At 44.2% G+C, this 25,880-nt stretch overlaps 17 protein-coding genes across 17 annotated transcripts; 10 read left to right on the forward strand and 7 right to left on the reverse strand.

Moving 5' to 3' along the window:
• Positions 1 to 221: 221 nt before the first annotated feature.
• On the forward strand, positions 222 to 1,670 carry BNA2 (LALA0S06e04324g1_1; the record flags this gene model as incomplete). The annotated part of the gene is made up of 1 exon (XM_022771870.1): positions 222 to 1,670. The coding sequence occupies one exon, from the start codon at positions 222 to 224 to the stop codon at positions 1,668 to 1,670; it is 1,449 nt and encodes a 482-aa protein (XP_022629030.1).
• Positions 1,671 to 1,854: 184 nt separating this feature from the next.
• HTS1 (LALA0S06e04346g1_1) lies at positions 1,855 to 3,459 on the reverse strand (the record flags this gene model as incomplete). Its single annotated transcript, XM_022771871.1, has 1 exon — positions 1,855 to 3,459. One exon carries the CDS (start codon positions 3,457 to 3,459, stop codon positions 1,855 to 1,857), a length of 1,605 nt encoding a protein of 534 aa, XP_022629031.1.
• Positions 3,460 to 3,719: 260 nt separating this feature from the next.
• Positions 3,720 to 4,937, reverse strand: AIM24 (LALA0S06e04368g1_1; the record flags this gene model as incomplete). The annotated part of the gene is made up of 1 exon (XM_022771872.1): positions 3,720 to 4,937. One exon carries the CDS (start codon positions 4,935 to 4,937, stop codon positions 3,720 to 3,722), a length of 1,218 nt encoding a protein of 405 aa, XP_022629032.1.
• Positions 4,938 to 5,618: 681 nt separating this feature from the next.
• Positions 5,619 to 5,912, reverse strand: EAF6 (LALA0S06e04390g1_1; the record flags this gene model as incomplete). The annotated part of the gene is made up of 1 exon (XM_022771873.1): positions 5,619 to 5,912. The coding sequence occupies one exon, from the start codon at positions 5,910 to 5,912 to the stop codon at positions 5,619 to 5,621; it is 294 nt and encodes a 97-aa protein (XP_022629033.1).
• Positions 5,913 to 6,118: 206 nt separating this feature from the next.
• ARP7 (LALA0S06e04412g1_1) lies at positions 6,119 to 7,309 on the forward strand (the record flags this gene model as incomplete). The annotated part of the gene is made up of 1 exon (XM_022771874.1): positions 6,119 to 7,309. One exon carries the CDS (start codon positions 6,119 to 6,121, stop codon positions 7,307 to 7,309), a length of 1,191 nt encoding a protein of 396 aa, XP_022629034.1.
• A 417-nt stretch (positions 7,310 to 7,726) lies between these two features.
• Positions 7,727 to 8,371, forward strand: LALA0_S06e04434g (LALA0S06e04434g1_1; the record flags this gene model as incomplete). Its single annotated transcript, XM_022771875.1, has 1 exon — positions 7,727 to 8,371. The coding sequence occupies one exon, from the start codon at positions 7,727 to 7,729 to the stop codon at positions 8,369 to 8,371; it is 645 nt and encodes a 214-aa protein (XP_022629035.1).
• Positions 8,372 to 9,323: 952 nt separating this feature from the next.
• On the forward strand, positions 9,324 to 10,337 carry ECM2 (LALA0S06e04456g1_1; the record flags this gene model as incomplete). The annotated part of the gene is made up of 1 exon (XM_022771876.1): positions 9,324 to 10,337. The coding sequence occupies one exon, from the start codon at positions 9,324 to 9,326 to the stop codon at positions 10,335 to 10,337; it is 1,014 nt and encodes a 337-aa protein (XP_022629036.1).
• A 316-nt stretch (positions 10,338 to 10,653) lies between these two features.
• Positions 10,654 to 11,182, forward strand: LALA0_S06e04478g (LALA0S06e04478g1_1; the record flags this gene model as incomplete). The annotated part of the gene is made up of 2 exons (XM_022771878.1): positions 10,654 to 10,669; positions 10,737 to 11,182. The coding sequence occupies 2 exons, from the start codon at positions 10,654 to 10,656 to the stop codon at positions 11,180 to 11,182; spliced, it is 462 nt and encodes a 153-aa protein (XP_022629037.1).
• A 58-nt stretch (positions 11,183 to 11,240) lies between these two features.
• Positions 11,241 to 11,861, reverse strand: RSM10 (LALA0S06e04500g1_1; the record flags this gene model as incomplete). The annotated part of the gene is made up of 1 exon (XM_022771879.1): positions 11,241 to 11,861. One exon carries the CDS (start codon positions 11,859 to 11,861, stop codon positions 11,241 to 11,243), a length of 621 nt encoding a protein of 206 aa, XP_022629038.1.
• Positions 11,862 to 12,182: 321 nt separating this feature from the next.
• On the forward strand, positions 12,183 to 13,097 carry TRM7 (LALA0S06e04522g1_1; the record flags this gene model as incomplete). Its single annotated transcript, XM_022771880.1, has 1 exon — positions 12,183 to 13,097. The coding sequence occupies one exon, from the start codon at positions 12,183 to 12,185 to the stop codon at positions 13,095 to 13,097; it is 915 nt and encodes a 304-aa protein (XP_022629039.1).
• Positions 13,098 to 13,311: 214 nt separating this feature from the next.
• Positions 13,312 to 15,087, reverse strand: KRS1 (LALA0S06e04544g1_1; the record flags this gene model as incomplete). Its single annotated transcript, XM_022771881.1, has 1 exon — positions 13,312 to 15,087. One exon carries the CDS (start codon positions 15,085 to 15,087, stop codon positions 13,312 to 13,314), a length of 1,776 nt encoding a protein of 591 aa, XP_022629040.1.
• A 917-nt stretch (positions 15,088 to 16,004) lies between these two features.
• Positions 16,005 to 16,937, forward strand: DET1 (LALA0S06e04566g1_1; the record flags this gene model as incomplete). The annotated part of the gene is made up of 1 exon (XM_022771882.1): positions 16,005 to 16,937. One exon carries the CDS (start codon positions 16,005 to 16,007, stop codon positions 16,935 to 16,937), a length of 933 nt encoding a protein of 310 aa, XP_022629041.1.
• Positions 16,938 to 17,669: 732 nt separating this feature from the next.
• On the forward strand, positions 17,670 to 18,416 carry TPI1 (LALA0S06e04588g1_1; the record flags this gene model as incomplete). The annotated part of the gene is made up of 1 exon (XM_022771883.1): positions 17,670 to 18,416. One exon carries the CDS (start codon positions 17,670 to 17,672, stop codon positions 18,414 to 18,416), a length of 747 nt encoding a protein of 248 aa, XP_022629042.1.
• Positions 18,417 to 18,776: 360 nt separating this feature from the next.
• ALG14 (LALA0S06e04610g1_1) lies at positions 18,777 to 19,472 on the reverse strand (the record flags this gene model as incomplete). Its single annotated transcript, XM_022771884.1, has 1 exon — positions 18,777 to 19,472. The coding sequence occupies one exon, from the start codon at positions 19,470 to 19,472 to the stop codon at positions 18,777 to 18,779; it is 696 nt and encodes a 231-aa protein (XP_022629043.1).
• A 474-nt stretch (positions 19,473 to 19,946) lies between these two features.
• LALA0_S06e04632g (LALA0S06e04632g1_1) lies at positions 19,947 to 20,525 on the forward strand (the record flags this gene model as incomplete). Its single annotated transcript, XM_022771885.1, has 1 exon — positions 19,947 to 20,525. The coding sequence occupies one exon, from the start codon at positions 19,947 to 19,949 to the stop codon at positions 20,523 to 20,525; it is 579 nt and encodes a 192-aa protein (XP_022629044.1).
• Positions 20,526 to 21,166: 641 nt separating this feature from the next.
• RDH54 (LALA0S06e04654g1_1) lies at positions 21,167 to 23,896 on the forward strand (the record flags this gene model as incomplete). Its single annotated transcript, XM_022771886.1, has 1 exon — positions 21,167 to 23,896. The coding sequence occupies one exon, from the start codon at positions 21,167 to 21,169 to the stop codon at positions 23,894 to 23,896; it is 2,730 nt and encodes a 909-aa protein (XP_022629045.1).
• Positions 23,897 to 23,939: 43 nt separating this feature from the next.
• Positions 23,940 to 25,811, reverse strand: VMS1 (LALA0S06e04676g1_1; the record flags this gene model as incomplete). Its single annotated transcript, XM_022771887.1, has 1 exon — positions 23,940 to 25,811. The coding sequence occupies one exon, from the start codon at positions 25,809 to 25,811 to the stop codon at positions 23,940 to 23,942; it is 1,872 nt and encodes a 623-aa protein (XP_022629046.1).
• Between the last annotated feature and the right edge of the window lie 69 nt (positions 25,812 to 25,880).

The raw sequence follows: 25,880 nt of genomic DNA on the forward strand, positions 1-25,880 counted from the left end.
TGACGTATAACCGTAATGTGTGATATTTGAATATCACCAATAACGAAGATCCCGAGTCTCAAGAATAATGACATGATTAATTATTAACAACTTTGACGATTTAACGATGACGACGGAACTCAAATTCCAACTCTAAGTATCAAAAGCCAGCTCGAATAGGCTTCAAAGACTTGTTTTCAGCGTTGAATAAGACTTAACGAACACTTCTGAACTATTCCGTCATGAGTACCGAGTTTTCCGTTCCAAAATTGAAGGATTACGGTCTTGACGGTGCGACAGGCTTTTTACCATCAAAGTTCCCGATTACTCATCTCTCCGATCCATACTACGCTTGCTGGGAAAAAATAGTGGCCAATTTGCCGTCGTTATTGCTGTCAAAACGTATCCGGGAAGTGGTTGATCGTTTACCGGTTTTGGAAGTGAAAAAAACGCTATTGGACGACGTCCAAGAGTTGAGGAGAGCATACTCAGTGCTTTGCTTCATTACCAACGCTTACGTTTGGGGCTATGATGAGCCGTCCGAAGTTTTACCAGATTGTGTAGCTAGCCCGCTCCTAATTATTAGTGAGAGGCTGGGACTTCCTCCGCTGGCTACGTATGCTTCGTTGATCCTTTGGAATTATAAGCCCATCATCGATGATCTGGACCTGGTAGACGACATAATGGAGCTGCCAAACCTCACTACCATCAACACATTCACAGGTGGGATAGACGAAAGTTGGTTTTATTTGGTTAGTGTTTTTTTCGAAAAAACAGGTGGTCAGTGTTTGGAATCGGGACTGCAAGCTATCCAAGCGGTAAGAGAAAAGAACTCCGAGGATTTGCGCACAATTTTGGAAAAATTGGCTCAAGGAATCGATGAGTTGGGAACTTTACTAATGCGCATGGAAGAAATGTGCGATCCGCATATCTTCTATTACCGTATCAGACCATACCTGGCAGGCTGGAAAAATATGGCAGATGTCGGGCTACCCAAAGGTATTCGGTATGGGCCTACCGGCGAGTATCAGCAATATGCAGGCGGTTCCAATGCTCAGAGCTCCCTGATTCAGGCTCTAGACATTTTGCTGGGAGTCGAACATTTTGCTGCGGGACATAAAAAACCTCAGCAAGATGCCATATCGGCCAAATCTTCCAGTAATTCCTTCATCAACGGGATGAGAATGTACATGCCGCAAGAACACAGGGAGTTTTTAGCACACCTTCAGCATGTTAGTAATTTACGAGGCTATGTCTTGTCGCACAAGTCGGATCATAAACTAACCCTAGCATACGACGCTTGCCTGGCAATGCTTAAATCTTTCCGCGATAAGCACATCCAAATTGTATCTCGGTATGTGATTTTGCAAGCCAATAAAAAGCCTCTTCCAGGAAAGAGTAAAACTCTACGGAGTGGTCTCTCGAAAGGTCAAGGTAAAAAAGTGCAAAAGGGTACTGGCGGAACTTCTCTAATTCCATTTTTGAAACAGTGCAGAGATGAAACTGGAAGTGTTGCAGCAAGTGAATGGGGTAAGAAAATGCTAAGTACAGGAGTACTACAGGTTCAAAGTACGAGTAGCGTTGTCGGTATTCGCAAACAGCGTCGCGCTGAAGAGGAAAGTTCAGAGGACTCTCACAAGATAGCCAAGGTTAGCCAAGGTTGGTCTCGCCGGGGATTGGACTACCGCTGACGATAACGATGATGATTATGACCAATCCACAATCGTCAGTCGTTCTGGAGGACACTGGTAAATTGTTTTGTATGATGATATAGATGAAAGTTATGGGCTACGAACTTTTCAAGAAATGATGTGATTAGATTATGAATGAAGATGGATGGTAAGTTTCTTCTGTATAATGCTCTATGTACTGTGCTCACAAGCCTTGAAAAAGTTTTGTGACCTCATCAGCACCATCCTCGTAAATTTCAGCCAGTTTTTGCTTTACGACTGGGATCAGATCTTCAGCATCAATCAAGTCCCCATCATCATCAGCGAATTCTGGTCCTAATTTCTTTACTCTCAACTTGTTCTCCAAATACTCCTCCTTTCCGAGAATGACAGCTAGTGGACAGCCACATTTGTCGGCAGCATCAAATTGCTTTCTAGGATTGGCTTTGGATTTGTACACGTATTCAGTCTCAATTCCCGCATTCCACAGTTGCTTGGCGACTTTCATTCTCTCAGGCAGATACCCGGTCCAATCTTTACCACCGCCAAATGCCATTACGTACACCTTAGTGGCAGTTGGTCTGATTGCAGCAGCCTTTTCGACTCTCTGCTTGATGAGGGAAAAAATTCTCTCTATACCGAAGGAAAACCCAACGCAGGGAATTTGTGACGACTTTTTACCCGTCGCCTCGGCAAACATGTTGACCAGATTGTCATAACGGCCACCGGCAGCGATAGAGCCAACACCAACGTACTCAGAGGCATCCTCGGTACTCTTGGATTTTTTCTTTAGCTCTTCAGCGTCTTGAGGAGGAGCCGAAGCTTCGGTGACAACTTCAAAGATAATACCAGTGTAGTAGTCTAGACCTCTAGCGAGGGAAAGATCAAACGAAATGTACGAGTCGATTTCTAGGGCTTCCACGTATTTGATGAAAGTGGCAAGTTCATCCAAACCCTCTTTGGCCCTCTCATTGGATGTGATGTTGGAATCCTGAGACAAAATGGCATGAACCTCTTGGATGGAGCCGTTGAGCTTGACATATTCGCCAATTCTGTCGGCAGTAGCTTCTGTTTGGCCCTTTTCAACCACCATTTCCTTTTTGACAGCTTCCCATGGTGCCTTGTCGAGTTTGTCGACAGCCGAAGAGATCTTTCTCACGTCTTCGTCTTTGACACCGGCGATCTGGAAAATACCGTCCAATATTTTTCTGTGGTTGAGCTTGATCTTATAGTCCTTGATACCCAAGCTTGTAAAACCCTCCACAATGATGGAAAAACACTCTGCATCGGGGATCATGCTCTCATAGTTACCAGCAATGTCGATATCGCATTGGTAAAACTCTCTCATACGACCTTTTGTCATGGCTGGCTGGTCTCTTCTGTAAACCTTGGCAATATGGTATCTTTTGATGCTTTGAATGTTGTTCATGGCCACGAACCGTGCAAATGGAACGGTCAAATCGTAACGCAACGAACAAAGTTCACCACCTTGGTCCTCCAAGTTGTAGATGAGTTTAGAGTCTTCACCATATTTTCCAGCCAAAATGTCTCGAAGTTCAAAAACTGGAGTGTCCAGCGTGGTAGCACCATGACGCTTGAAGACTGACGACAAATTTGAGAAGATTTTCTCTCTGATGATCATATCTTTATCAGCCCAATCCTTGGTTCCCTTTGGGGTTTTCAAAGCAAACTGTAGCTTCGTTTTTGAAGCCTTTTCGGCCTTTCCTGCCTGAACGGTTGCCATAATGGTGAGTTTCCGACACTTAAAACTACGATTGAGAAGATTGAACTTTAAGGTCCGGTAGACCATTCAAGTATCAAGTTTGGATAGGTCTTGCCGACGACGCTGATTGTCGATTGAAGGTCAGTTGGTAAAATTTTCGATTAGCGACGACAGGATAATAGCGACGACAGCGTCTTATTGAACAAAAGTGATCTACAGACTAAAATGCTTCTCAACAGTGGCTTATGAGCCCTATTTATACAGTTTTGGGCGGTATGGAATATATGTTCTTGTGGATATTATTGTTGTTGTCGATCAAATGTCATACTTGCATTTTTGAGCGTTTTTCAATTCCTTTTCAAGCTTTCGATTTCGGCAACTCTGGAATCGAAATTGCGAGTGCTTTCAAATTCAACTTGACCAGTTGGGCTGACGGTAACGTAGCTTAAATAATCCTTTGTGTTGGTGGATGGCGTTGTAGAGGTTTCTTGAAGCTGGAGTTCCGTTTGTCTTTGATCGCGGTGAACTGTTTTTTGCTTGGGTGACAGCTGGGTTGCTGGCATAAAGGCATTATGAGAGCTTTGCACAAGTAGTGTACGAGGACCACGAATTTTCAGGTACTTGGTGCGACCATTGGCCCAGAGCGTGTATACTCGTTTGATCCAGTTCCACGAGGAGACCAAAGCCGTGGACGTCAAATGTCCTAGTTTTCGAACACTGAAAGGTTCGGGTTTTGATTCTGGAGTTTTTTCCAAGCCAATCGCAGAAGCCATATCGACGACACTCTGAGCCAGTTCGGGAGTACGCGAAGCTTCTCCGAGACGGTATTCAGAAACGGATTTTTTAAGGTCCAGAACGTTTTTACTGCTGATCGCCAGTAAGTGCTCGCTTTTCAAAATCAGTTCATCTGAATCGTCTGATAGCTGGATGGTGTATACGGAGCCTGCACCGCTCACCAAAGCGTTTCCGCGGCCTTGTAACACTCGGTAGTCTCCCGGAAGAGCCAGCGAGCGCGTTGATAATATTCCTGAAGTCTTTATCTCCAAAGATGTGTTACCTTCGTAAGCAATCAAGCCGTTTTTGCCAAAAACACACCAGTCCTGAGTTCCGTCCAGTGTTACCAGACACAGCGTTCTGAAAGGTTGTGAAGAAAACCCAAACCAAGAGGTTAATCGGCTATGGCTGACGTTTGGAGCCACTAGAGCGTTAAACGGCGTTGGCGAGATCAGTTTATGGAATAGAGCAGGACGCCATGAACCATATTTTATCAGCGACCACACGAGATCGACCCACCTATGTTCTATGTGCAAACTCTGGGTGTTATGCAGCGATACAAGACAGCCACGACGCACGAAAAGAGGTATTGAAGGTGGTAAGCTGGCAGAGCACAGAGTTGCCGGAGTTCCCAGAGTTTTGAACCTAGACTCTAAACTCTCATTTTCAGATCCGAATACAGGTTCTGCATCCAAATTTTGAGCCACTTGGGCCGGGACTATGCTCGAAGCATTGGGTTTTATGAGTGATATAGAACGAATTGCACTTATTCGTTGCAAAAAGCGGCTCATTCTGGTTCAAACGGTGTTGATGATGCCAGTCAAAAAACGTTGTTCAAGTTGAAGGTCGATGATGAGATTGGTTGAGCTCATTATTTAGAATGGGTTTACCCACCTCGTGTTGAGCGATATCGATCGTTCTTCATAGTAAGTTTCACGACGAAGTTGAGACTCTGGAAGAGCTATTTGGACGTTGAGCCTTTAGCGAATGCCTTAGGAGCGTTTTAAATTGTGTTTGGCGAGCAGGATTACCAATTGATAGAGCCAGCGGTTAGAATTGACGTTTTTTTGAGAGATTTGCTGAATTTCTGGTTTATCTGGTCGATGACCGGAACTTGACAACAATGGTGGTGAGCTTGTAGGTAAGGAATTGATTCCAAGTACTGAGAACCAGCGCGGTTGAATTTTCTCTGCGAGATCATCATTTTCTTAGCCCTGTATTGATTTCATGTCCCGAAATAGCTACACCACGGCGGATAAAGACTTTGTTCTGCTTCTCTGGATCGAAAAAAAGATGCATGGCAAACAGCGTTGTGTTTCTTGTGTCCTCTTCGCCATGCCCTCTTCGCCCTTGGTGAATCCGGAGTGTTATATAACGGCAATTTTTCACGGGACAAAATACCAAGCCTCAATGTTGTATCTCATACCCACTTTCTGTACTTCTTCCTTATATTGAAGTCTCCACATCGACCCCTACTCATCCTCAGTGACTCCCTCTTGTTGCTTCACAAACAAGGCACTGCTCAAAGAAAATATTCTGTCCTTATCCGTAAAAGCGTTTGGAGTTTCATGCGAGTGCTTCCCAAAGGCGTCAAACCCCTTGACTATATTTCCCAGCTGGCTAGAGCTGTTTCCTTGCAGATATTCCGTCTCTTTGTCAAATATTTCTTGTTGCAGCTGTTGCAATCGACGTTCCTGTTTCTGGCGCTGTTCCAAAGCCTCCGAAAGCTCTGTCTTGAGTTTATCATATTGGGCCCGGTCAGACATTTAAACGGTATCACAGAAACCAGCACCACGGTCTAACTTGAGTGCTATTTGATGGTGTTTGTTGTTGAAGTGTTGGGGAAATTGTTATAGTATAGGTAAAGATATCGAAAAACAATCTATAAGTTGGGAGATTCTAAAGTTTCTTGACGAAAAGGTGAACTTAGAACCGTTTAAGGTCGGTACTTAATCCAATTGAGCTGTTTAAAATGTCGATAGTTATCCACAATGGTACGCACACCACGGTCGCCGGGTTTTCCCAAGTGGATATGCCACAATTGTTGTGCTCTTCGAGTTATACCAAAAATGCCAACGACGAGCTTGTATTTGATACAGATGAAATTATAGATGGGCCAGAGACTCCAGTTTTTACCATAATGAGTCCAGAAGGAGTACCGTATGACTGGGAAGCATTGGAAAAACAATGGCAGTGGATTGTAGAAACCAAGCTTGGTGCCAAATTGGAAGAAACTCCATTGGTAGTGACGGTGGCTCCCGACATTACACCTGAAATTAAGACCCAATATTCAGAACTAGCCTTAGGTAGGCTGAAAGTACCTGTATTTCAGATGGTGTCGGAACCGTTAGCAGTTTCGCTTTCCTTAGGACGAAACACTGCATTGGTCATTGACATAGGCGCAGCAAAGACAACTGTAACACCAATAATCGAGGGCACCATACTTTCCAGTGCGGCGATACGGTCGCGTTTCGCAGGGGATTTCTTGGATTTTCAAATTCACGAAACGCTCAAAAAAACAATCCATGGCGAGGAAAAGGAAGAGTCATCCAGCTCTAACCCGTCTTTTAGCGCATTCTGCAACTCACGTACGTGGATTCAAGAGTTCAAGGCTTATATGCTGCAAGTGTCCCCTTCCAGGCTGCAGGAAATGGACTCCGCTACCGTTGATATGCTGGGATTGAACATCCCCAAAAACTTTCTTTACCAGAAACGTAAGACTGTGAGTTTGACACAGAAAGAATGCTGCTTAATAACGGAGGGAATATTTCAACCTTCAGTAGCGTCAAGTCAGTTTGCTAACGAGGAAGGTTTGTCGGATATTGTGTCGAAAGTTGTCAAAAAAGCAGGCGCCGCTACCACACAAAACTCTTCTACTTCGAATGTGACTTCCGCAGAGCAAATCCACACTGCCCTACTCACAAACATAATCATCACCGGTTCTTCGTCGCTCATTGCTGGTCTCGAGCAGCGCATTGTCAATGATCTGAGCTATCAGTTCCCGCAATACAAACTATCTTCATTTGCTAATCCCTTGGTGCTCGACCGTAAACTTCAAAGTTGGCACGGCGGCGTCACAATGGCCAACTTGCCTTCTTGGGATTTGGGCGATTGGGTGTCTCGTAAGGATTTGGAGACGACCAAAACAGAGGAAAACTACTAAAGCAGATACTGAAGGACTGAAAAGTGGGCGTTCGCGGTGTGCTTCTTGGAAACAACGCCTAGTCCCACTATGGGACTTGTACAAAGATATGCAAAGCTCACAGGTCAATGGAGTTACAAGATTGGTATCAAAATCATCAGTATAGTTTGCCGCGGTCAGGCATTCGATAAAGCTAACATCGGTCGCCTGGAAACTGTCACTCGATCGTGGTAAGGCTCGCTGAGCGGAGAAACACTTTGAACTGTACTCGCCTGTTCTTGCCCAAAGTGACGAGTACCAGCAAGGCTAGTAATATATTACGGGGACGCTCTCAAGGTCCAAGACTGGATTATAAAGACGTTAGCATCCCTTTTTATCTCCCACACCAGACCACTTCTCGACCCATTTACATTTGTATTCAGTGCGCCATAGCTCACCATGACATTAGCCCCAAAGTATCTAGTCTCTCACACAATTTCTGCAAGTAAAACGCTACAAAGTAACAGACCCCTGGCGCATGTGGTAGAATTGTATTTGGACTACTGCTGCCCTTTCAGTAAACGTTTATACTTGAAGTGGACTGCAGATGTTATACCTGTGATAGAGAAGCAATTGGGTAAGAAATTTGAGTTCCGATTCGTGCAGGTAGTTCAGCCTTGGCACCCATCGTCCACGCTGATGCACGAAGCCGGGCTTGCTGTTGCATTGACGGATGCGACGTTATTCCAGGATTTCAGCAAACTTCTTTTTGAAAGACAAGCCGAATGGTTCGATCAGGCTTGCTACCAGAAATCTCGCAAGGAAATGTACGAGGAACTAGCTTCTTTAGCATCCTCAGTTGGTGTTTCGAAAGATCAAGTATTGAAACTACTGGCAATTGACGAACAAGATTTAGAGCCTAGCGGAATTCCCAAAAATTCTGGGAACGGAGTGACCACCAGCCTAAAGTATTTCACGCGATACCAGCGTCAGAACGGTGTCCACGTCACACCAACGGTTGCCGTCAACGGAATAATAGTGGATAATATTGGAAGCGGTAACTCTCCAGAAGAGGTTATAACCCTTCTGGATGCTGCCACATGAGTAAATACCAGACAACCTTTTCAAGGTTCCTGAATAGATGTGATTAGTCTATAATATAACACTCTCTTCGTAATGAAATTAAGCGCTTGTCGCTGTGAATCGCACTACAACTGCTCATACCGTGTTGAACATGTATAACCCATTGAAACGCGTAAAACAATGGAAAATAGCAGAATTACACCCGCTTCTACACGCTACGAATACAAAAACATTATATACAACTAAATAACCACTCTTATTCACCAACTTCTTGAAATCGGCATTTAGTTTCATAGAATTCTAAGCTAGCCCTAATGTTTTCCTTTTATATACTCGAGAAATTGACAATTTGAAAAAAAATGAGTATATAAGGAGAAGCTTATTTTTTTTGAACCTTTCTTGAACTTTACACATCACCAACTCTGACTTCGAAAACAAAGGGAAGTAGCGTTTCTTGGGCGCTTTCAAATGTAGACCGTAGATACAAATCAGTCTTGACACTCGTTTTCACACTTCCCTCTCATGATCTTTGCATGAAGTGATCGTTCCAGATGGAGCATTGCTAAAACTCGACTGAAAATGATGATAACCAAAACAACAACAACATGAATTTCTTCAACCGATAACCATAGGAGGAACCAAACTTTGACAGCTTTTTAACCCTGATCTTCAGTTCGACATGCAGAGAATTATGAGTGACACTATGCGTGAGTGTGAGACTGCACCTTTTCTTGAAATTGTAGCTCGTAGATGTTCCTAATGGTTGAAGTCTAGCCTGCCATATCTGGGCCGGAGGATCGTGGAGAACAGGCTTCTTTCAGAACCAGAACGGATCTTACTATCTGCTATCTGGTACAATGTACTGCTCGTAGCATGTGACATATATCTTCAAATCTTGTCAGCTCATCTCATCTCATCGCATCTCATCGCGCTGTACTTTGGTGCATCAAAAGTTGAGACAGGTGTGAGGGAGATGGACTTCTCAATATGCCAAGACTGCTTGGGAGATGAAACACGATTGACCAGAGCCCACAACGGCGCAGAATGCAAAATTTGTACCCTTCCCTTCACTGTGTACCAGTTTAAAGCAAATTCCAAAATCACCAGAACGCTCATATGCCATAATTGTTCCAAACAACGGAATATCTGTCAATGTTGCATGTTAGATTTACAATGGCATATCCCTATAGAGCTACGGGACCGCATTTTATCCTCAGTACAGGGCTCTCAGGTAGCCACACCTGAAGCTCAAAATGAGATGATGAAAAGATTCATAGCATTGAAGAACGGTGATAAGTACAAAGTCGGTGGAGCGGCTGTGACGAGCGATGCAGCAGCAAATGCAGATGCAATTGAAAAAATACGAAAAGCTGTTGATCACGCCCAGGAATCAGCCGGGAGACCAAAATCAACGAAAACATCTAGGTTGGATTCAGTGTCGGATAGGGATCTCGACATATCGCATCTGATCAAGAAACTACCCCTCAAAGGCTCCCTGGAGCCAGCCACATCTTTTTTCATATACAATTTAGACCCCTCGATTCCAGAATGGGCAATAGTCGATGTCATTTCAGAGCTTGTTGGAACTACATTTTGGCAAGATCCCAACTCGACGTCCATAGCCATCAATCATATGGCGCGATGTGGAGGGCTAAGGTTCAAATCCATGGAGCTTGCAGAGAAGTTCAGACTGGCTCTTCAATCTTTTCAAACGCCAGCACCAAAGATGACCAAGGGAAAACTCCAGGTTCAGAACTCCAAGTTACATGTTGTGGCCTGGCCACAATTTCACCGTGCTGCACTGGGCACCGACAATGCAGAATGTTTGAAACTAGCTCAATACCTCGATAAGCACGTCCAGAAGGATTTATCTTCTTCAGAAGTTTCCAAATCAATTCCAAAAGCACCGAAAGTGAGTAAATCTAGTAAGACAAGTGTGTCGAAAAAGGCCAAAAAATCAAGGCGCATAGTCGATATCGAGCTATGACCGGTGGAACCAGAAAAATATATGAAGCAGATAAAATCTTGTGCTTCTATGTGAGCACTTGTTCAATGATCTAAAAAGGTCAACTCGTCAGATAGGGAAAGATGACGCTAGATATTTCAAGCCCTACCATTGATGGATAAGCCAAGCTACCTTCAGGCCATCCACGCATTCAAAAATTGTCGATCAGTAAGGTCTCTGCTCGTGACCCATGATCTTTGAACCTAAGCATGTTAGTCCGAAGGACGGTTAAAAACCTACTCAACTCAGATCAGGTTTAAACCAAGGTTACTGGACCATTCCTATCGTCTCACAAATAATGTCCGCATATGAAGGTAAGCGTGAATAAAAATATATAGCCCATCTTTCTAATCATTAAGACTAACGTGAAATCAACTTTAGAAGAGCATGCTACTACTCAAGCTACTGTCGACAATAGACGGGATCTAAGGGAACAAATTCACGAGCTATATCAGGAGAATGGTAACTCTAATGTGCTTCTGCAACTGCTTTCACAGTTGATCCCAGAATCGATGCAAGAAGAGCTTTTACAAGATCAAAAACAAGGCTGTCCGGACGATTACGTGGATTCGCTTCCTCGAGTGAAAAATGACAAAATTGGCCACCATGAAGCTTGCAGCATATGTTGCTGCAACTACCGAGAAGACGATTATCCTCTAGTGGTAGAACTTCCCCATTGTGGTCATCGTTTCGATCTCGAATGCGTGGCCGTCTGGCTATCAAAGAGTACTACTTGTCCATTGTGCAGAGACGATGTTCTGTCGCACAAGCCCAAGATCGACGTCAGTCAAGTCGAAATAGAAGACGACTGGGGAATGTACGGATGATAAAAAAACTGTGTAATGGGGTGTAAATTTGTATATATACAGGGTTTTGAAGAACGGATTAGCTTTTTTCTACAATATGCTTCTTGAAGGCCTCATTATCCAAAAGCTCCAAGACCTTTTCGCCCACGACTTCGTCCAGCGATTGTGACTTATGCTCTTCGGTCAAGAGGGAGCTTTGTGCCAGTGCTTCCTGCAGTTTCACGCCCTCTTTTTGGTACAGATTGCACTTGATGCCCACTCCTGCGATTGAGTGCTTGGCAATGTAGCTCAGCCAAAGCTCCACAACCTCCGGGTTTGTGTCCCACACACGGATCAAACGCTTGTGAGTGTGTCTTTCAAAATTTTCCTTCGATTTGGCTTGAGCAAACGGTGATCTTATCACCGTCCAGCGCTCTCTTCTTGTGGGTAGTGGTTTGGGACCGGTCAACGGCATTCCCAGGTAAAAACCGGCCCTCAACATGAAATCCGCATAAAAGTCCAGGTTTTCATGATCATACGACCGCAGTTGCACATCTGCTATCAAATCTCCATGTGTAATAGGATTTTTCAATGGTGCGTGGTAAACTGCCTCAACGTTAATTGGCAACTGTTTTGCACTGCCGGTAGCTTCAGAAACCGCACCAGTTGACTGAAACCTGAAAAATTGTCTCAAAGGACTAGAAATTGAAGTTCTTAACATGGAGAATAGCTTCAATTCACTTGGGCTTTTAAATGCTTTCGAGATCTTCACTTGAATTGTCGTTGACGTCTAAATGTTCAAGAACTTTTGACTACTTTATACATAAATTTCAAATTTTTTTAAGATGCGATGAGCTATGGAATTTGAAGAAAAGGTCAACAAGATCGAAATTTAAGAGACTCCAGAGGCAGTTACCTCATTTGAAGTGTGGGTATAACAATCAAGCACACTTTTTCGATATATACCATTTCTCTCAGCTTTTGTTTAGCACATCTGGGGCCCAATCTACAACGACGACAGTTTCCGTCATATATACTAGCAATGGGTAAAAGTAGTAAGGATAAAAGAGATCTGTATTATAGGAAAGCCAAGGAGCAGGGATACAGAGCACGGTCGGCGTTTAAACTGTTGCAATTGGACGAACAATTTCGATTTTTAGATAACGTCACTCGAGTGGTGGACCTATGTGCAGCGCCAGGTTCTTGGTCCCAGGTACTCTCAAGACGTCTTTTTGAAGAAGATCCTGAAAATTGCGACCAAAAACGGATAGTGGCTGTGGATTTACAACCTATGTTCCCCATTGACCATGTTACGACAATTCAAGCAGACATCACTCATCCCAAAACATTAAGTAAGATTATGGACCTTTTTGAGGGCGAAAAGGCGGATTTTGTGTGCAGTGATGGCGCGCCCGATGTCACAGGACTCCACGATCTGGATGAATATGTTCAGCAGCAATTGATTCTCAGCGCGTTGCAATTAACAACTTGTCTTCTACGTGAAGGAGGTGTATTCGTGGCCAAAATCTTCAGAGGAAGAGATATCGATATGCTGTACTCGCAACTGGGTTACCTTTTTGAACGGGTTGTGTGTGCAAAACCCAGATCGTCGAGAGGAACTTCACTGGAAAGCTTCGTTGTCTGTCTTGGGTACAAGCCTCCTACGAACTGGGAGCCCCGGCTTGATGTGAACATGTCCGTCGAAGACTTCTTCCGAGGCTGTGACATCGGTAGACTAACCATAAAGGACGAGCTCCCAGCATATCACGAAGAACCTAGAAGCGTCGCAGAATTCATTTCATGCGGTGGGCTTGGCAGTTTCGATTCTGATGCCACGTATCACGACGTCCCTTTGAACTCTATTGCATTAGACCCTGTACAGCCTCCAACCAACCCACCATACAAACGCGCCCTGGAGCTGAAGCGGAAAGGCAAACTCACAAGAGCCGCACAATGAAAGAAGGGTCTGGCCGGGCCAGTGCTTTCTGGAAGTTGGCGAGCTTTCGATAAGCATACATTTGCCGCTATGTACATTATTTAAGTAATCCTTCAACTCTTCAAACTTCTCTCTTTCCCATTCATCGATCGTGTTGTTATTTCCCTTGGAAAATTCTGTCACCAGCAGTATTTCAGGTGTTTGCTTAAAGTACATTGGCTATAAAAACTCCAAATTAGTTGGTCTTTTCATCTTCAACTTCCCTTTGAACGTCAGGCTTCAAAGTTGGGAATAGTAGCACTTCTCTAATAGTGTTCGAGTCAGTCAAAAACATGGCGAGTCTGTCGATACCACAACCCCAACCACCAGTAGGTGGGAGACCGTATTCTAAGGCATTACAGAATGTTTCGTCAATTAGCTGAACTTCGTCGTCACCTTGGTCCTTTTGTCTGGCCTGCTCTTCAAAACGGTTTCTTTGGTCGAAAGGATCGTTCAATTCGGTATAAGCGTTGCAAATTTCCTTAGTGGCAACAAAGACTTCGAAACGCTCACACAAACCTGGCTTGTCTCTAGAGTACTTAGCCAATGGGGACATCATTTGAGGATGACCGAAGATGAATGTTGGGTTGATGCAGGTGTCTTCTAGTTCACCGACAAGCTTGTCCAACATACGGGCGTTTGTCAATGGTGGAGCACATTCTAGTTTGTTTTCCTTCAAGACTCTCTTAAAAAATTCACCAGTTTCAGCGGTATGCAATTGGTCACCGGGTGGGAACTTGACGTTCAATCTGGATTCCAATTCTTCTATCATATTAATTCTTTTCCATGGTCTGGTAAAGTTCAATTCTAGCTCCTTGGATGGGTCTTGAGGGTCTGGGTGATACTTAATGACGTAGGAGCCGGTGATTTCTTTCACCATTTCAGAGATCATCATTTCAGTGGTGTCCATCAGATCATAGGCATCGGCGTATGCCTGATAAAACTCACATGTAGTGAACTCTGGGTTGTGGGTCATATCAATACCTTCGTTTCTGAATTGTCTGCCGATTTCGTACACTCTGTCCATACCACCAACAACAAGCTCTTTCAAAAACAATTCTGGAGCGATTCTCATAAACATGTCCATGTTCAAGTCGTTGTGGTGAGTGACGAAAGGTTTGGCAGTAGCACCACCAGCGATGACGTTCATCATTGGGGTTTCAACTTCGATAAAGCTTCTCTCATCCAAGAACCTTCTGATGAAAGAAATTATCTTAGAACGAGTGATAAAACGAGGTTTGGCATTCTTGTTCATGATCAAGTCCAAGTAACGCTTTCTGTATCTGGTTTCCTGGTCCTTGAAACCGAAATGATCGGCGGGAAGAATGTGCAGACAAGGAGTCAACAACTGGATGCGGGAGACGAAGACGGAAATTTCACCTTCACCACCCTTTTTGGGCTGAGTTCTACCCACGTAACCTTCGACACCAATGATGTCACCTCTCTTGATGAGATCGTGATCAGCTTCGTAAGCGGACTCATCGCCGTAGTCTTGCACTTGAGACATCAACTGCACTTCGACACCATCGCCGTGCAAAACGTAAAACTTCAATTTCGAACCGGATTCTCTCTTGGTGTGAACTCTACCTGCAAGTGACACTTTTTCCTCAGGCAAAGTCTCACCCCTCTGCAAATGTGAGTATTTTTCCAAAAACGCTGGCAAAGCAGTGGAAACGTGGAATTTGTGAGGGTATGGGTTTGGAGACTTGGTCTTCTTCAATTCTTGGATTTGACGAGATCTAGCTTCAAAGTACTGCGAAGGGTCCAAATCAGCAAAAGCGTCGTTGGCTTTCTTCTTAGCCTCTGGTTTAGGTTGTGCAGAAGCCTTTTTGGCCGCCTTTTTAGCGTCAGTCTGTCTCTGCTTGATACGCTTCTTCAATTCGGATTTGGACACCATTTCACCGGTGGTTTCGTCCAAATGAAGATTGGCGATCGCATCGTTGACGCCCTTAACTTGCTCTTCCTGAGACATGATTAGATTGAAGGCAATACAGTTGAAAATCCACAATCAAGAGGTTAGCAGGCGATTATGATAGTGTGATGAGAGTGTGTGAGTCTTCTCGAATCTGATTTCCAGTTCGTAGTGGACCCAATTACGAAATTTTTTTCCAAAGTCATATCAAACGAAAATGGTCAATGGAAAAGTGATAATTTATGTCACGTGATTGTGTGAATTTTAGCAATGGTTCGCTTAGAAGTTGTCAAAAGGTAGGTCTAGTCGTATGGACATCAAACGTCCATGTTTTCCGGTTGAATTGAGGGCGATTTGTTCTCACTTGCAGCTCAGAAACATGCGGTTCGTTTTTTTTTGGCGTGATATGTGTTTGATGGCTTACCAAACCACATAAAGGGGTGTGCACAACCAAAATCCTCATCGTACGTAAATTGACCTTCGAAAGCTCTCACCTGCTGTCCGCTTTTCCTAGGAAACGGTTTTTAAAACCGCAAACGTAGAGACATTCCCCTCTCGAGATTTCCCCCGCTAAGCTCCGAGTATTTGACCCCCTCTTCAGACTGCCCACATACCACCTCTCACTGTGTCCTAGAATACCCAAACACACGGCCTGTCACCCTCGTTATTCTGCCTTTTTGTTTCCCGATCACAAACGGGCCTAAAGTATCAGTTTAACACCAATTTTCTCTCTGACAAATTTCTTTACGCCATGATCTTATCCTTCGCGTCCATTTGAGCTTCCTCGGTTCCCTTTAGTATCGTTATAACCATTCTTAAAGCACTTGAGTTCTCGATCTTAGCTATGATGATCTTACCTTATAATCTCAATATTCAATATAACTAATTTAAATGAATTACATATTTCGAAAATAAACCTCTGGGCAGGAAAGTTAAGGCCATTGCACCTGGATTTATCGCTCCAAATATCGATTGAAATGGGATCGCATAAGCCTAGACTGATAATTTTGGTGCGGCATGGAGAAAGCGAGTCAAACAAGGATAAAACCATTAATCAGCATGTACCGAACCACCAGATTCCGCTAACGGAAAACGGGTGGAGACAGGCCAGAAGATCGGGAGCACAACTTCTGCAGGTTTTGAATGTAGACGACAAAGAAGAATGCAAGAAATTAGCAGAAAAGTATCATTTCGAGGACGAAAATGGCAAACAGCTCGAACAACACTACACTCAAAACAACAGGAATCCAGACAGCAATGTGGTGTTCTACACGTCTCCGTACAAACGTACGCGCGAAACGCTGCGTGGGATGCTGGATGTCTTAGACGAATACAACGAGTGCAACTGCGGAGTCTCAGCCCGACAAAACGATGGGTATCAACCCGGTGGCAATATGAGGCTTGCACACTGGCAATCGCCCGAATTCCCACACGGCTACTACGAAAACAAGGAGTCAGTTGAGCTGAAAGAAAACCTTCAAAAAACCGCAGAACGCAAGACTTTCATTCATTACCGCGTCAAAGACGATCCCCGCATTCGTGAGCAAGATTTTGGCAATTTCCAGGAGCTCAAGGCCATGCGGGACGTGATGAGCACCCGCAGCAACTATGGACACTTTTTTTTCCGTTTCCCACAGGGCGAAAGCGCAGCCGATGTCTACGACCGCTGCGCCAGTTTCCAGGAAACGTTATATCGGCATTTTAACCAACCGGGGCGAAAACCAAGAGACGTTGTAGTTCTTGTTACGCACGGTATCTATCTACGTGTTTTTCTCATGAAATGGTTTAGATGGACTTACGAAGAATTCGAAACTTTCACCAACGTTCCCAATGGTTCGTTGGTTGTCATGGAACTCGATCCGGAGCTTGATCGTTACGTTCTACGCACTACTTTGCCCAAATGGTGCTGAGTTTATCAATATATTCTAAACTATATATGCATCTGTAGAAGCTCTACTGGTCTTCATTAAGGGTTGTGAGTCTCGTGACTATCACGTTACACTCCAAGAGTTTTTCCGGGCTTCCGGTTCCGGAAAAACTTAAAGCCTAATCTTCTTTGGCTTCCCGGAAGCGCTTCTGGTCAAACAGGAAGCTGAATTTCATCTGTGGGACGTGCACTACCCGATGTCAAAGAAAATACCTACAACTTGTCGAAATTAGTGAATTCTAGCACTACAAACCCTGTCATCGATATGCTCAAGACGTTTTCAGAGACAGCGAAAACAACCTTCTTGAAGCTGCTGATGAGGGCTACATTTTGGTTATTTTTCGAGCTCGAACGGTGCTGGGAAGAGACCATTACACCCGTCCAAAGAAAAAACCCTCCACTAACCAGCTTCCAATTTTCCGTTCCACAACGTCACTGGGGCCAGGCGGGTGGACTTTAAACATCGAGTGTGTGACATTAAATGGCGTGGGAAAGCCGCTGAATAGCATGTTCAGGCTCATAGTGGACGTGTGGTGTGGAAATGCGGTGAATGAGATGGAAAAAAAAGAACGGACTGTGGTAAAATTATCTAGCAGGTTATAAAAAGACACAGCTCAGGTCGAGGTGGTTAATCTCCAGTCCCACTTAATTTTCTTTCGCTAGGATTCGTTATACTTCGGAAACGCACCTAATAATCATACACAACTAAGACACAATGGCCAGAACTTTTTTCATCGGTGGTAACTTCAAGCTAAACGGTACCAAGCAGTCCATCAAGGAAATCGTTGAGAGATTGAACGAGGCTACTCTGCCAAAGGACGTCGAAGTCGTCCTATGTCCACCAGCCCCATACTTGGACTACGCTACCAACTTGGTTTCCAAGCCACAGGTCACCATCGGTGCCCAGAACGCGTACTTGAAGGCTTCTGGTGCTTTCACTGGTGAAAACTCCGTGGAGCAGATCAAGGACGTTGGTGCCAAATGGGTCATCTTGGGTCACTCCGAGAGAAGAACCATCTTCGGTGAAGACGATGCATTGATCGCCGAAAAGACCAAGTTCGCCTTGGACAAAGGTTTGGGTGTCATTCTATGTATCGGTGAGACTTTGGAAGAAAAGAAGGCCGGTAACACTCTAAAGGTTGTTGAGAAGCAATTGGACGCCGCTATTGCTCAAATCAAGGACTGGACCAACGTTGTCATTGCCTACGAGCCTGTCTGGGCCATCGGTACCGGTTTGGCTGCCACTCCTGAGGATGCTCAAGAGATTCACGCTAGCATCAGAGCTTACTTGGCCAAGAAGGTCAGCTCTGACGTTGCTGAGAAGACCAGAATCTTGTACGGTGGTTCCGCTAACGGTCAAAACGCCCACACTTTCAAGGACAAGAAGGACGTTGATGGTTTCCTAGTCGGTGGTGCTTCTTTGAAGCCAGAGTTCGTCGACATTGTCAACTCCAGAAACTAAGCCCGTATAGCTTTGCAGTCGAGTAAGACAGCTTAATATCAGAGATGTATAACGAATGAAACTTTTGGGAACAATCACCATTTTGTAGGTGGAGCTCCCGAATTTTATGACTTTAAATGATTTTCTTGGTGACTGAGCGTTACAGGCGTTGTAGAATGATGCTAGTAGAGGTGTGTGTCGTAGACAGTCCTTGCGGCAGGTATGGCTTCTTTCATTATTGGAGATAGTATTTTCAAAATTTGTACATCGAACAAAGATTCTAAGATCAGTTTTTTACCACTTGGCTCAAAATACGATTACGATGCACTGGCTGTCGTGTAGCGGTTATTCGAAATGTATGCCATTGACCAGCAATCTCCATCACACTAGAATACCAAAACACCTTGCACGATCGTAACGATCGCACAATTCGCTCCACTGGACGACGAATTCGTCCACCAATGGATACAACAGCTTACCGCTAAGACTCAGCGAGCTTGTGCGTGCTAAGCTCTCGACGTAGATAATTTTAGACCTGGTCATTGTCACGATTTCCAGTAGCTTAAGCCATCCTGCGATGATGCAGCAAGTGCCGGGTCCATTTAGTAAAACCAAATGTGGCTGTCCCACAAACTGCCACTTGAGCCACGACACGGTCCACACGGCTCTTGCTAGTGTTAAGACGATGCTTTTCACCGATTGCAGTTTTGAAGCACCCACTTCACGAGCTTTACCAAACCTGCAGATCTGGACCTCGATTCCTTGAGCATCCAACTGTGTTTGGAACGCATGCTTGAACCGCTTCAAACTTGCTTCGTCTGACACCCCTACTGTCAATTTTGTCTGATGAGGTTTGAACAATGTCTGCTGGTAATTTTCCAGCAGACGCAGCATTTCACCTGTATGGCCACCAGACCCTAGCAACACAAATATTTGCAATTTTCGACCCTTTTCCGTCTTCTCTGCAGCCTCTAGGACCCGACCATTCTGGATCCCGAAAATCGGCACCACCAGTATTACTCGTACCACCAACCATTGTAAGGCCACCAGAACCACCAACCACAACTCAAATCCCATCTTACGTTGTTTCTTACCCACAAATTCTCGTGAATGGCTGGTTCAAAAACGCCAAAAAAATGCTCTTGCCAAGTTCAAGTAACGCCAACGCGTTTTCCTTGGTCTAAAATGGCTCCGGATTCGTGCGTAATCCAGAATGTAGATCTTTACCACATCTCGAATATTTTTCAATTATGTATAACTGAGTTTCCTTAACAATCATTAACATCTATGGGCATAACGCGAAAACCAACGCGTCGCGAAAAAAGATGAGACATCTAAAATCGCGTTTCAAGTATGATCTTCATCTCGTGCACCTGGTTGATTTTCGCTGGCAGGAATTGATCTGCAAGATACCGTTGTGGCTGTAGCAGGATTCTTTTCAGCTGTTTTGTTCATATATAATGTAGAGTGTCTGGCCTGTGTGACAGGCTGACAGCAAGACGTATAGGTAGAATAGGACATTTAGTCTCTTTTAACAGACACTAGCAAATCATGAGACGTACTACTAGAACTGATCCAAAGAAGAGACACTCCATGATTGTGGATACTTCTGGAATTTCGTCGTTTGCTGGCTTTTCGTCATTTTATGGATCAAAAACCAGTAACAGATCGATGGAAAACGTTACAACAGACAAGAAAAACGGTGCCACAGAGCGTGCAGAGCGTTCAGAGCGTGGGAAACGCAAAAACTCGAGCCTCAAACGCAGCACGGTGCTGTTGGACGACAACATGGTCCGGGAATACAATTTGGCCGTGCAGACCCTGGCACACGAGCCTCTGGATCTTCGTAGCTCACCACAACTGCGAAAGACACCGCAAAGGACCCACCAGAGCACGCTTTCGGCATCGTCGAGCATGTCGTCACTTTTCTCGCGCGATAGTGCGATGTCGGTGCAAGACCTGATGTTCGAGGACTATTCATCGGTGAGCGAATCGGTAGAGTGTATGCAAAAGGGCTTTTTCACCGAACCACAAGGAAATCAAGCTTTGAACCTGGACTTAGGTGGCTGGGACAACGACAACGACGAGGATATGACCCCTAGTCGAAGAACGCAACTGGACTTTTTTTGAATGTTTTGGACAAGTAGATGGATGGATATATCTTACTACTTTCCATTTACGCCGAATTCTAGCGACAAAACCGTAATCTTGCCCCGGTATGCAGGCATACCGAACATGTTCGCAAGGGTTTGGTCAGATCAGAACTTCAAGCTAAATTTTGCAAAAACACAAGGACAATTCACATCGCATAGCTATCGTGTTTGAGTGTATATATTGGAAACTAAACGATTAAATAGTTGCCGGAAAGCAGATAGTTTATTGTAGGGAAACAAGCAACTAACGACGTAAAGTGTTTATTCGGGATCTCTGAGAGGCTACCAAGCTCTCTCCTCGATGCTTTGACGTCCTTTCTGCGATATTGCTCGAGCATTTTGCTTAGAAGTGTGATTTTGACCTCTCGGTGAGAATCAAACACATATCTCTTCGTAAACAAGGTACCAAAAAATTAAAACCATCCAAATTTAGCTCCCGATTGTGTTCGAATTCACTCACTTAGACCGTTCTCCATTGCAAGTATTTCTAACCAGATAAACTTGTTATTCTTCCTTGTTGTTCTTTCCAGTGTCACTGTCATTGTTTAAATTTGGACAAGTTCTACATACCTTTTGACTATCGGAGCTTATATACTGACTTCAAGAAAAAGGCACCATATGCAGCTCCCACAATACAATAATAAGCCCTTCAAATCACCAGTAATACTTACCGATACCCACACAAGAACTCCGAATGGTGCGAAGCCTCCAACTCGAACTTATGCTCCCAAACCATTAGATCTTGGAAATAGTCGAAACATCATCAAAAAACGCCCCATTGACGATCAAACGCCACCTCTAACGTCCCAACGCTCATCCAAAGCAATCAGCTACTACTTTACTACGTATCGCAAGCGATCTACAAAGAAAAATAAAACATGGGACGGCGATGGGATCTGCACAAAGCTCAACAATGGCGGACTCCGTTTCTATAAGGAAAACGGACAATTCATGGGCACCAGTCAGGGCATTCCCGCCGATAATGAAATTTACGAAAAGATCTTCTCCTGTGCTGGATTTGAGGTCCAACTGGATTCTCAGATCTGTGAAGAACCGGAAATCACACGAATTGCGGCTATTCTTGGCAAATCAACCAGTGCCTCTGGCGTTTCTTCCAGATCAACTAGTCTCTCCCCTTCACCACCAAGAATTGTAGCGTCAAAAGTGCATAAGCCGAACATTGCGATCCCAATGGTTAAGAAGTCTACGCAGTTCACGCAAAGTACACATCTCAGTTCGAAAACTAGAACAACCTCGTATTCACCGCTGTTTGATCCTGCTCAAGTGGAAAATGCCCTAATAATGAACAGATTTGAAGAGGCAGATGTTGATGTTATTGTGGATCCTATTCTTTCAAGACATCTACGACCCCATCAACGCGTTGGAGTCAAGTTCATGTACGACTGCGTTCTTGGACTATCAAGACCTGCAGACTACGAGGATGATGGAACGACAGTTACGAAACTCGAGAAAATGGACGAGCTAAACGGCTGTCTTCTAGCAGATGAAATGGGACTGGGTAAAACATTGATGACTATCACGCTGATATGGACTTTGCTAAAACAAACACCGATTCCGTCCAAAACTTCTCCAACCATGTCAGGCCTTTTTAACCATGGTGTATGCGGAAAAGTTCTGGTGATATGTCCTGTAACGCTAATCGGGAATTGGAAGCGGGAGTTCCAGAAATGGCTAGGTCTGAATAGGATCGGCGTACTGACGTTGAGCACCAAGAGTACGCCAGAAAAGGACAAACTAGAAGTCCGCAATTTTTTGAAGGTCCAGAGATCATACCAGGTCCTTGTAATAGGATATGAGAAACTTCTTAACGTCTCAGACACCCTAATTGAGTGCCGCTCGAGCATAGGTTTGCTTGTCTGTGATGAGGGTCACCGCTTGAAGAATAGTCAGTCGAAAACCCTTAACGCTCTTAAGTCACTAGACGTACCGCGGAAAGTGCTGCTCACAGGAACTCCCATTCAGAACGATTTATCAGAATTTTACACCATTCTGAGCTTCCTCAACGATGGGATCTTAGGTTCTTTTCCAAACTTCAAGAGAGATTTCATAAATCCTATCACTGCATCGAGAGACGTCAACAACAAGTACAACGAGATTGTGCAGGGAAAGGGCGCAGCCAAAAGTCAAGAACTAATCGAATTGACGAAGAAACTAACACTTCGGAGAACGAGCGACACCATTGCCAAATTTCTTCCCCCGAAAACCGACATTGTACTATTTTGCCGGCCCACCTCACACCAATACAAGGCTTTTGAAAGTGTGCTCATGAACACTTCAATCAATATGTCGAATATGACATACAGCTCATCGTTGGCGTTAATCACACTTTTCAAAAAGATTTGCAACTCACCAAGTCTCATACGTCAAGACACATTCAACCTCACGAATGCCGAATCGAAAAATACAATCACAAATACGTTGGAGCCTGATTCTGGTAAGCTCAGGGTATTGTTAAAAATTCTGAAAAACATCAACACGTCGTACTCAGAGGAAAAAGTCGTCATTGTCTCGAACTACACTAAAACCTTAGATGTCATTCAGCGTTTGTTGAACACGCATAACTTTTCGAGCGTCAGACTGGATGGGTCTACTCCCAGTAAAGAGCGCGACAAGATTGTGAATACCTTTAATACAGTTCCCTCGGTATTTGCATTTTTATTGAGTGCGAAATCAGGTGGAGTGGGTTTGAACTTGATCGGCGCTTCACGTTTGGTGCTCTTTGACAATGATTGGAATCCAGCTATCGATCAGCAAGCAATGTCCAGAATTCACCGTGACGGTCAAGAAAAAGCTTGCTTCATTTACAGACTCTTTTCCACAGGTTGTATCGACGAAAAGATCTTTCAGCGGCAGTTGATGAAAAACAGCTTGAGCTCAAAATTTATGGGAGGACCAGGAAACGCGAAAGCTTTAGAGTCTAATGATGATCTTTTTGCGGTTGAAGAACTGAAAGACCTCTTTACTGTTTTGACTGACACGCTAAGCAATACACACGATTTGATCTGTTCATGTGAAGGTTACGGAGACGAACAAGATGACGAACAAGATGACGAAAATACTGATCAAGATTGCACAAAGGTGGAGAAAATTCGTGCTTATAAGCCTGGTCCTTCACAATTTGAGGGCTGGACAAATGCTATGCAGCTACAAACAAGTATTCAAATCTCTCAGGAGGAGAGTGTTGCTGAAAGGGCAAAATTAGTGAGAGAGTGTTTGACAGGATACAAACATGTCAATCCCCAAAATCAATTGCATCTGAAAGATAGGCTGGCCATAGACTGGAAAGCTGATATAACTTTTGCGTTTTTTAAAGAATATACTTTGTGAATTAAGTAACACAGCTATTTAAGGTGCCCTTTTGCAGTAAAATTCATCTATTCGCATTGAGTTTCATTCTGGCCTCTGCAGCCCGCGCTCGTTGCTCCCTCATTAGCCGCATGCGCTGGTCGTCATTCAAAGAGTTAGTGTTTCGTTGTAATGAAGAAATCTGAGGCATGAGAATCTTCCCGGGACCACGTCTGGCCTCCTTGTCTAGTCTTTGTTTTTCTTTTGCAGCGCTCAATTCCTGTTCTATCAAATGCGCCTGTTCTGAGTCCAAACGCTTCTTTTCTTGATCATTAATCGACTCCACATCTTCCCTGCTCAAGGGCTCGCCAACGCCCGAAGAAGCCCAGTTGGTGAACTGCTCACCCAAATTATATCTTGCCATTTGAAAAGCCTGTTTGACGTCAGTCTTTTTCGTTAAATCCCAAGAAGTCTTTCCAGCACCGTTTTTCATAGTAGGATCACATTTCAGATTGCTCAGTAAAATGAGCACCATGTTTCTTAAGCCTTGTTGAGACGCGTAATGCAACATTGTGGGAGTTTGCAAGTACTCATCAGCCGGCTTTAGCGCAAAATTTACGTCCAGGTTGTTTTTGCGAAGATACGATATCAGCGCTGGAGCTCTGGATTTCTTCAAAAGAGATATTAGCTCTCGGGTGTGAATTTCGTTTGGATCCGACACCTCTGGTGCGGACATTTGTGGTGGAGCCTTAGCTTCATTAGATTTTTCTGTTACAACTTCCTTCTTTACTTCCGCCTTGGGTTTGTTGTTAACATGCAAGTAGGTGAGCTGGCACCAGGCTTTTTTTAGTTCGTGACCGGTTGGCCGTTTCGTTGTGAAAGGAAAAGACCTTATTCTCTGGTCATTTTTGTCGAGACAGGTATTACTGTCTATAAATATTTTCCTGTCGCTGGTGCTCTTAGCTCGGATAAAAATGTTCTGGCATTTCTTCAAGTAGGGCTGCCATTGATTCAACAATTGCTGAATATCCATTCTGAGCGCTATTTCGTTGTATCTTCTCAAAGAAGAACCTGCCGAGTTTGCTTTCCCCTTGCTATTGTCCATTGCCGATTGAGAGCCACCTTGTTTCCTTCTGGTAGTATACCGGTGGAATGTCTTGTGCTCCAAAAATTGGACGGATCTTTCTTGTAGAGTTTCGTTGTTCTTTGTCATGCTTCCCTTTATGTTCAAGCGTTTGTGAGACACGATCGCACCGGCAAAATGCCCACCTCCGACCATAAACAGTGCAGAATATGGTACTTCTTCATTCGGCTTTTCTGATATGGAATGATTCCATTTTTGAATGGTCTCCAGGGCTACTTCGATGGAGGACCTCGAAAAAAGTGCCTTATAAGCGGCCAGTACCTCATCTTTCTGTAGTAGCTGGGACTTGAAGAAAATTTGAGGAGACCGTGTGTTCAAATGACTTGCCCTTTGATCCTCGTTTGAATTTTCACCTTCGTTAGAAACTGTCATGTTAGCAAGCTGGTCTTCCAAGATGCTCGAAAGCTTGTCTTTGTCCTCGTCATAAATATCGTCCTCTGAGTCAGAATTTGAGTCTGACCCCGACAAACTCTCGACATCGTCATTTTCTACCAGCTTCTCAAACTCGCTCAAGCTTATTGGCTCGAAATCGTTGAGCTTGCGTTTTAGGTTGAAGCGATGGAAATCTGTCTTATAGTGTTCTTTACCGTCGGGTTTCGATTCAATTTCACAAGTACCGCATCTTCCCAGAACACCTTGCTCTTCTTTCGGTGATTCCCTTTTAGTTTCAACGAAATTGCTTGGTTTGTCAGGCTCAACTTCAGCAACTGAACTGTCAAAGACCATCAGTTGTAAAGAGTTCAAAATGTCCTCTGGAAGCTGAAAAACGTAGAGATCATTATTCTTGATTACCCGCGGCTTCAGATCTGTCATATATCGTATTCTTAGGAGTAAATCAATCGCTAACCCTGGTTGCGAGTAAAGAGCAAGTAAGGTAGAAGT

Source organism: Lachancea lanzarotensis, scaffold LALA0S06 (assembly GCF_000938715.1).
Source record: "Lachancea lanzarotensis genome assembly LALA0, scaffold LALA0S06, whole genome shotgun sequence".
Taxonomy (NCBI): Eukaryota; Fungi; Ascomycota; class Saccharomycetes; order Saccharomycetales; family Saccharomycetaceae; genus Lachancea; species Lachancea lanzarotensis.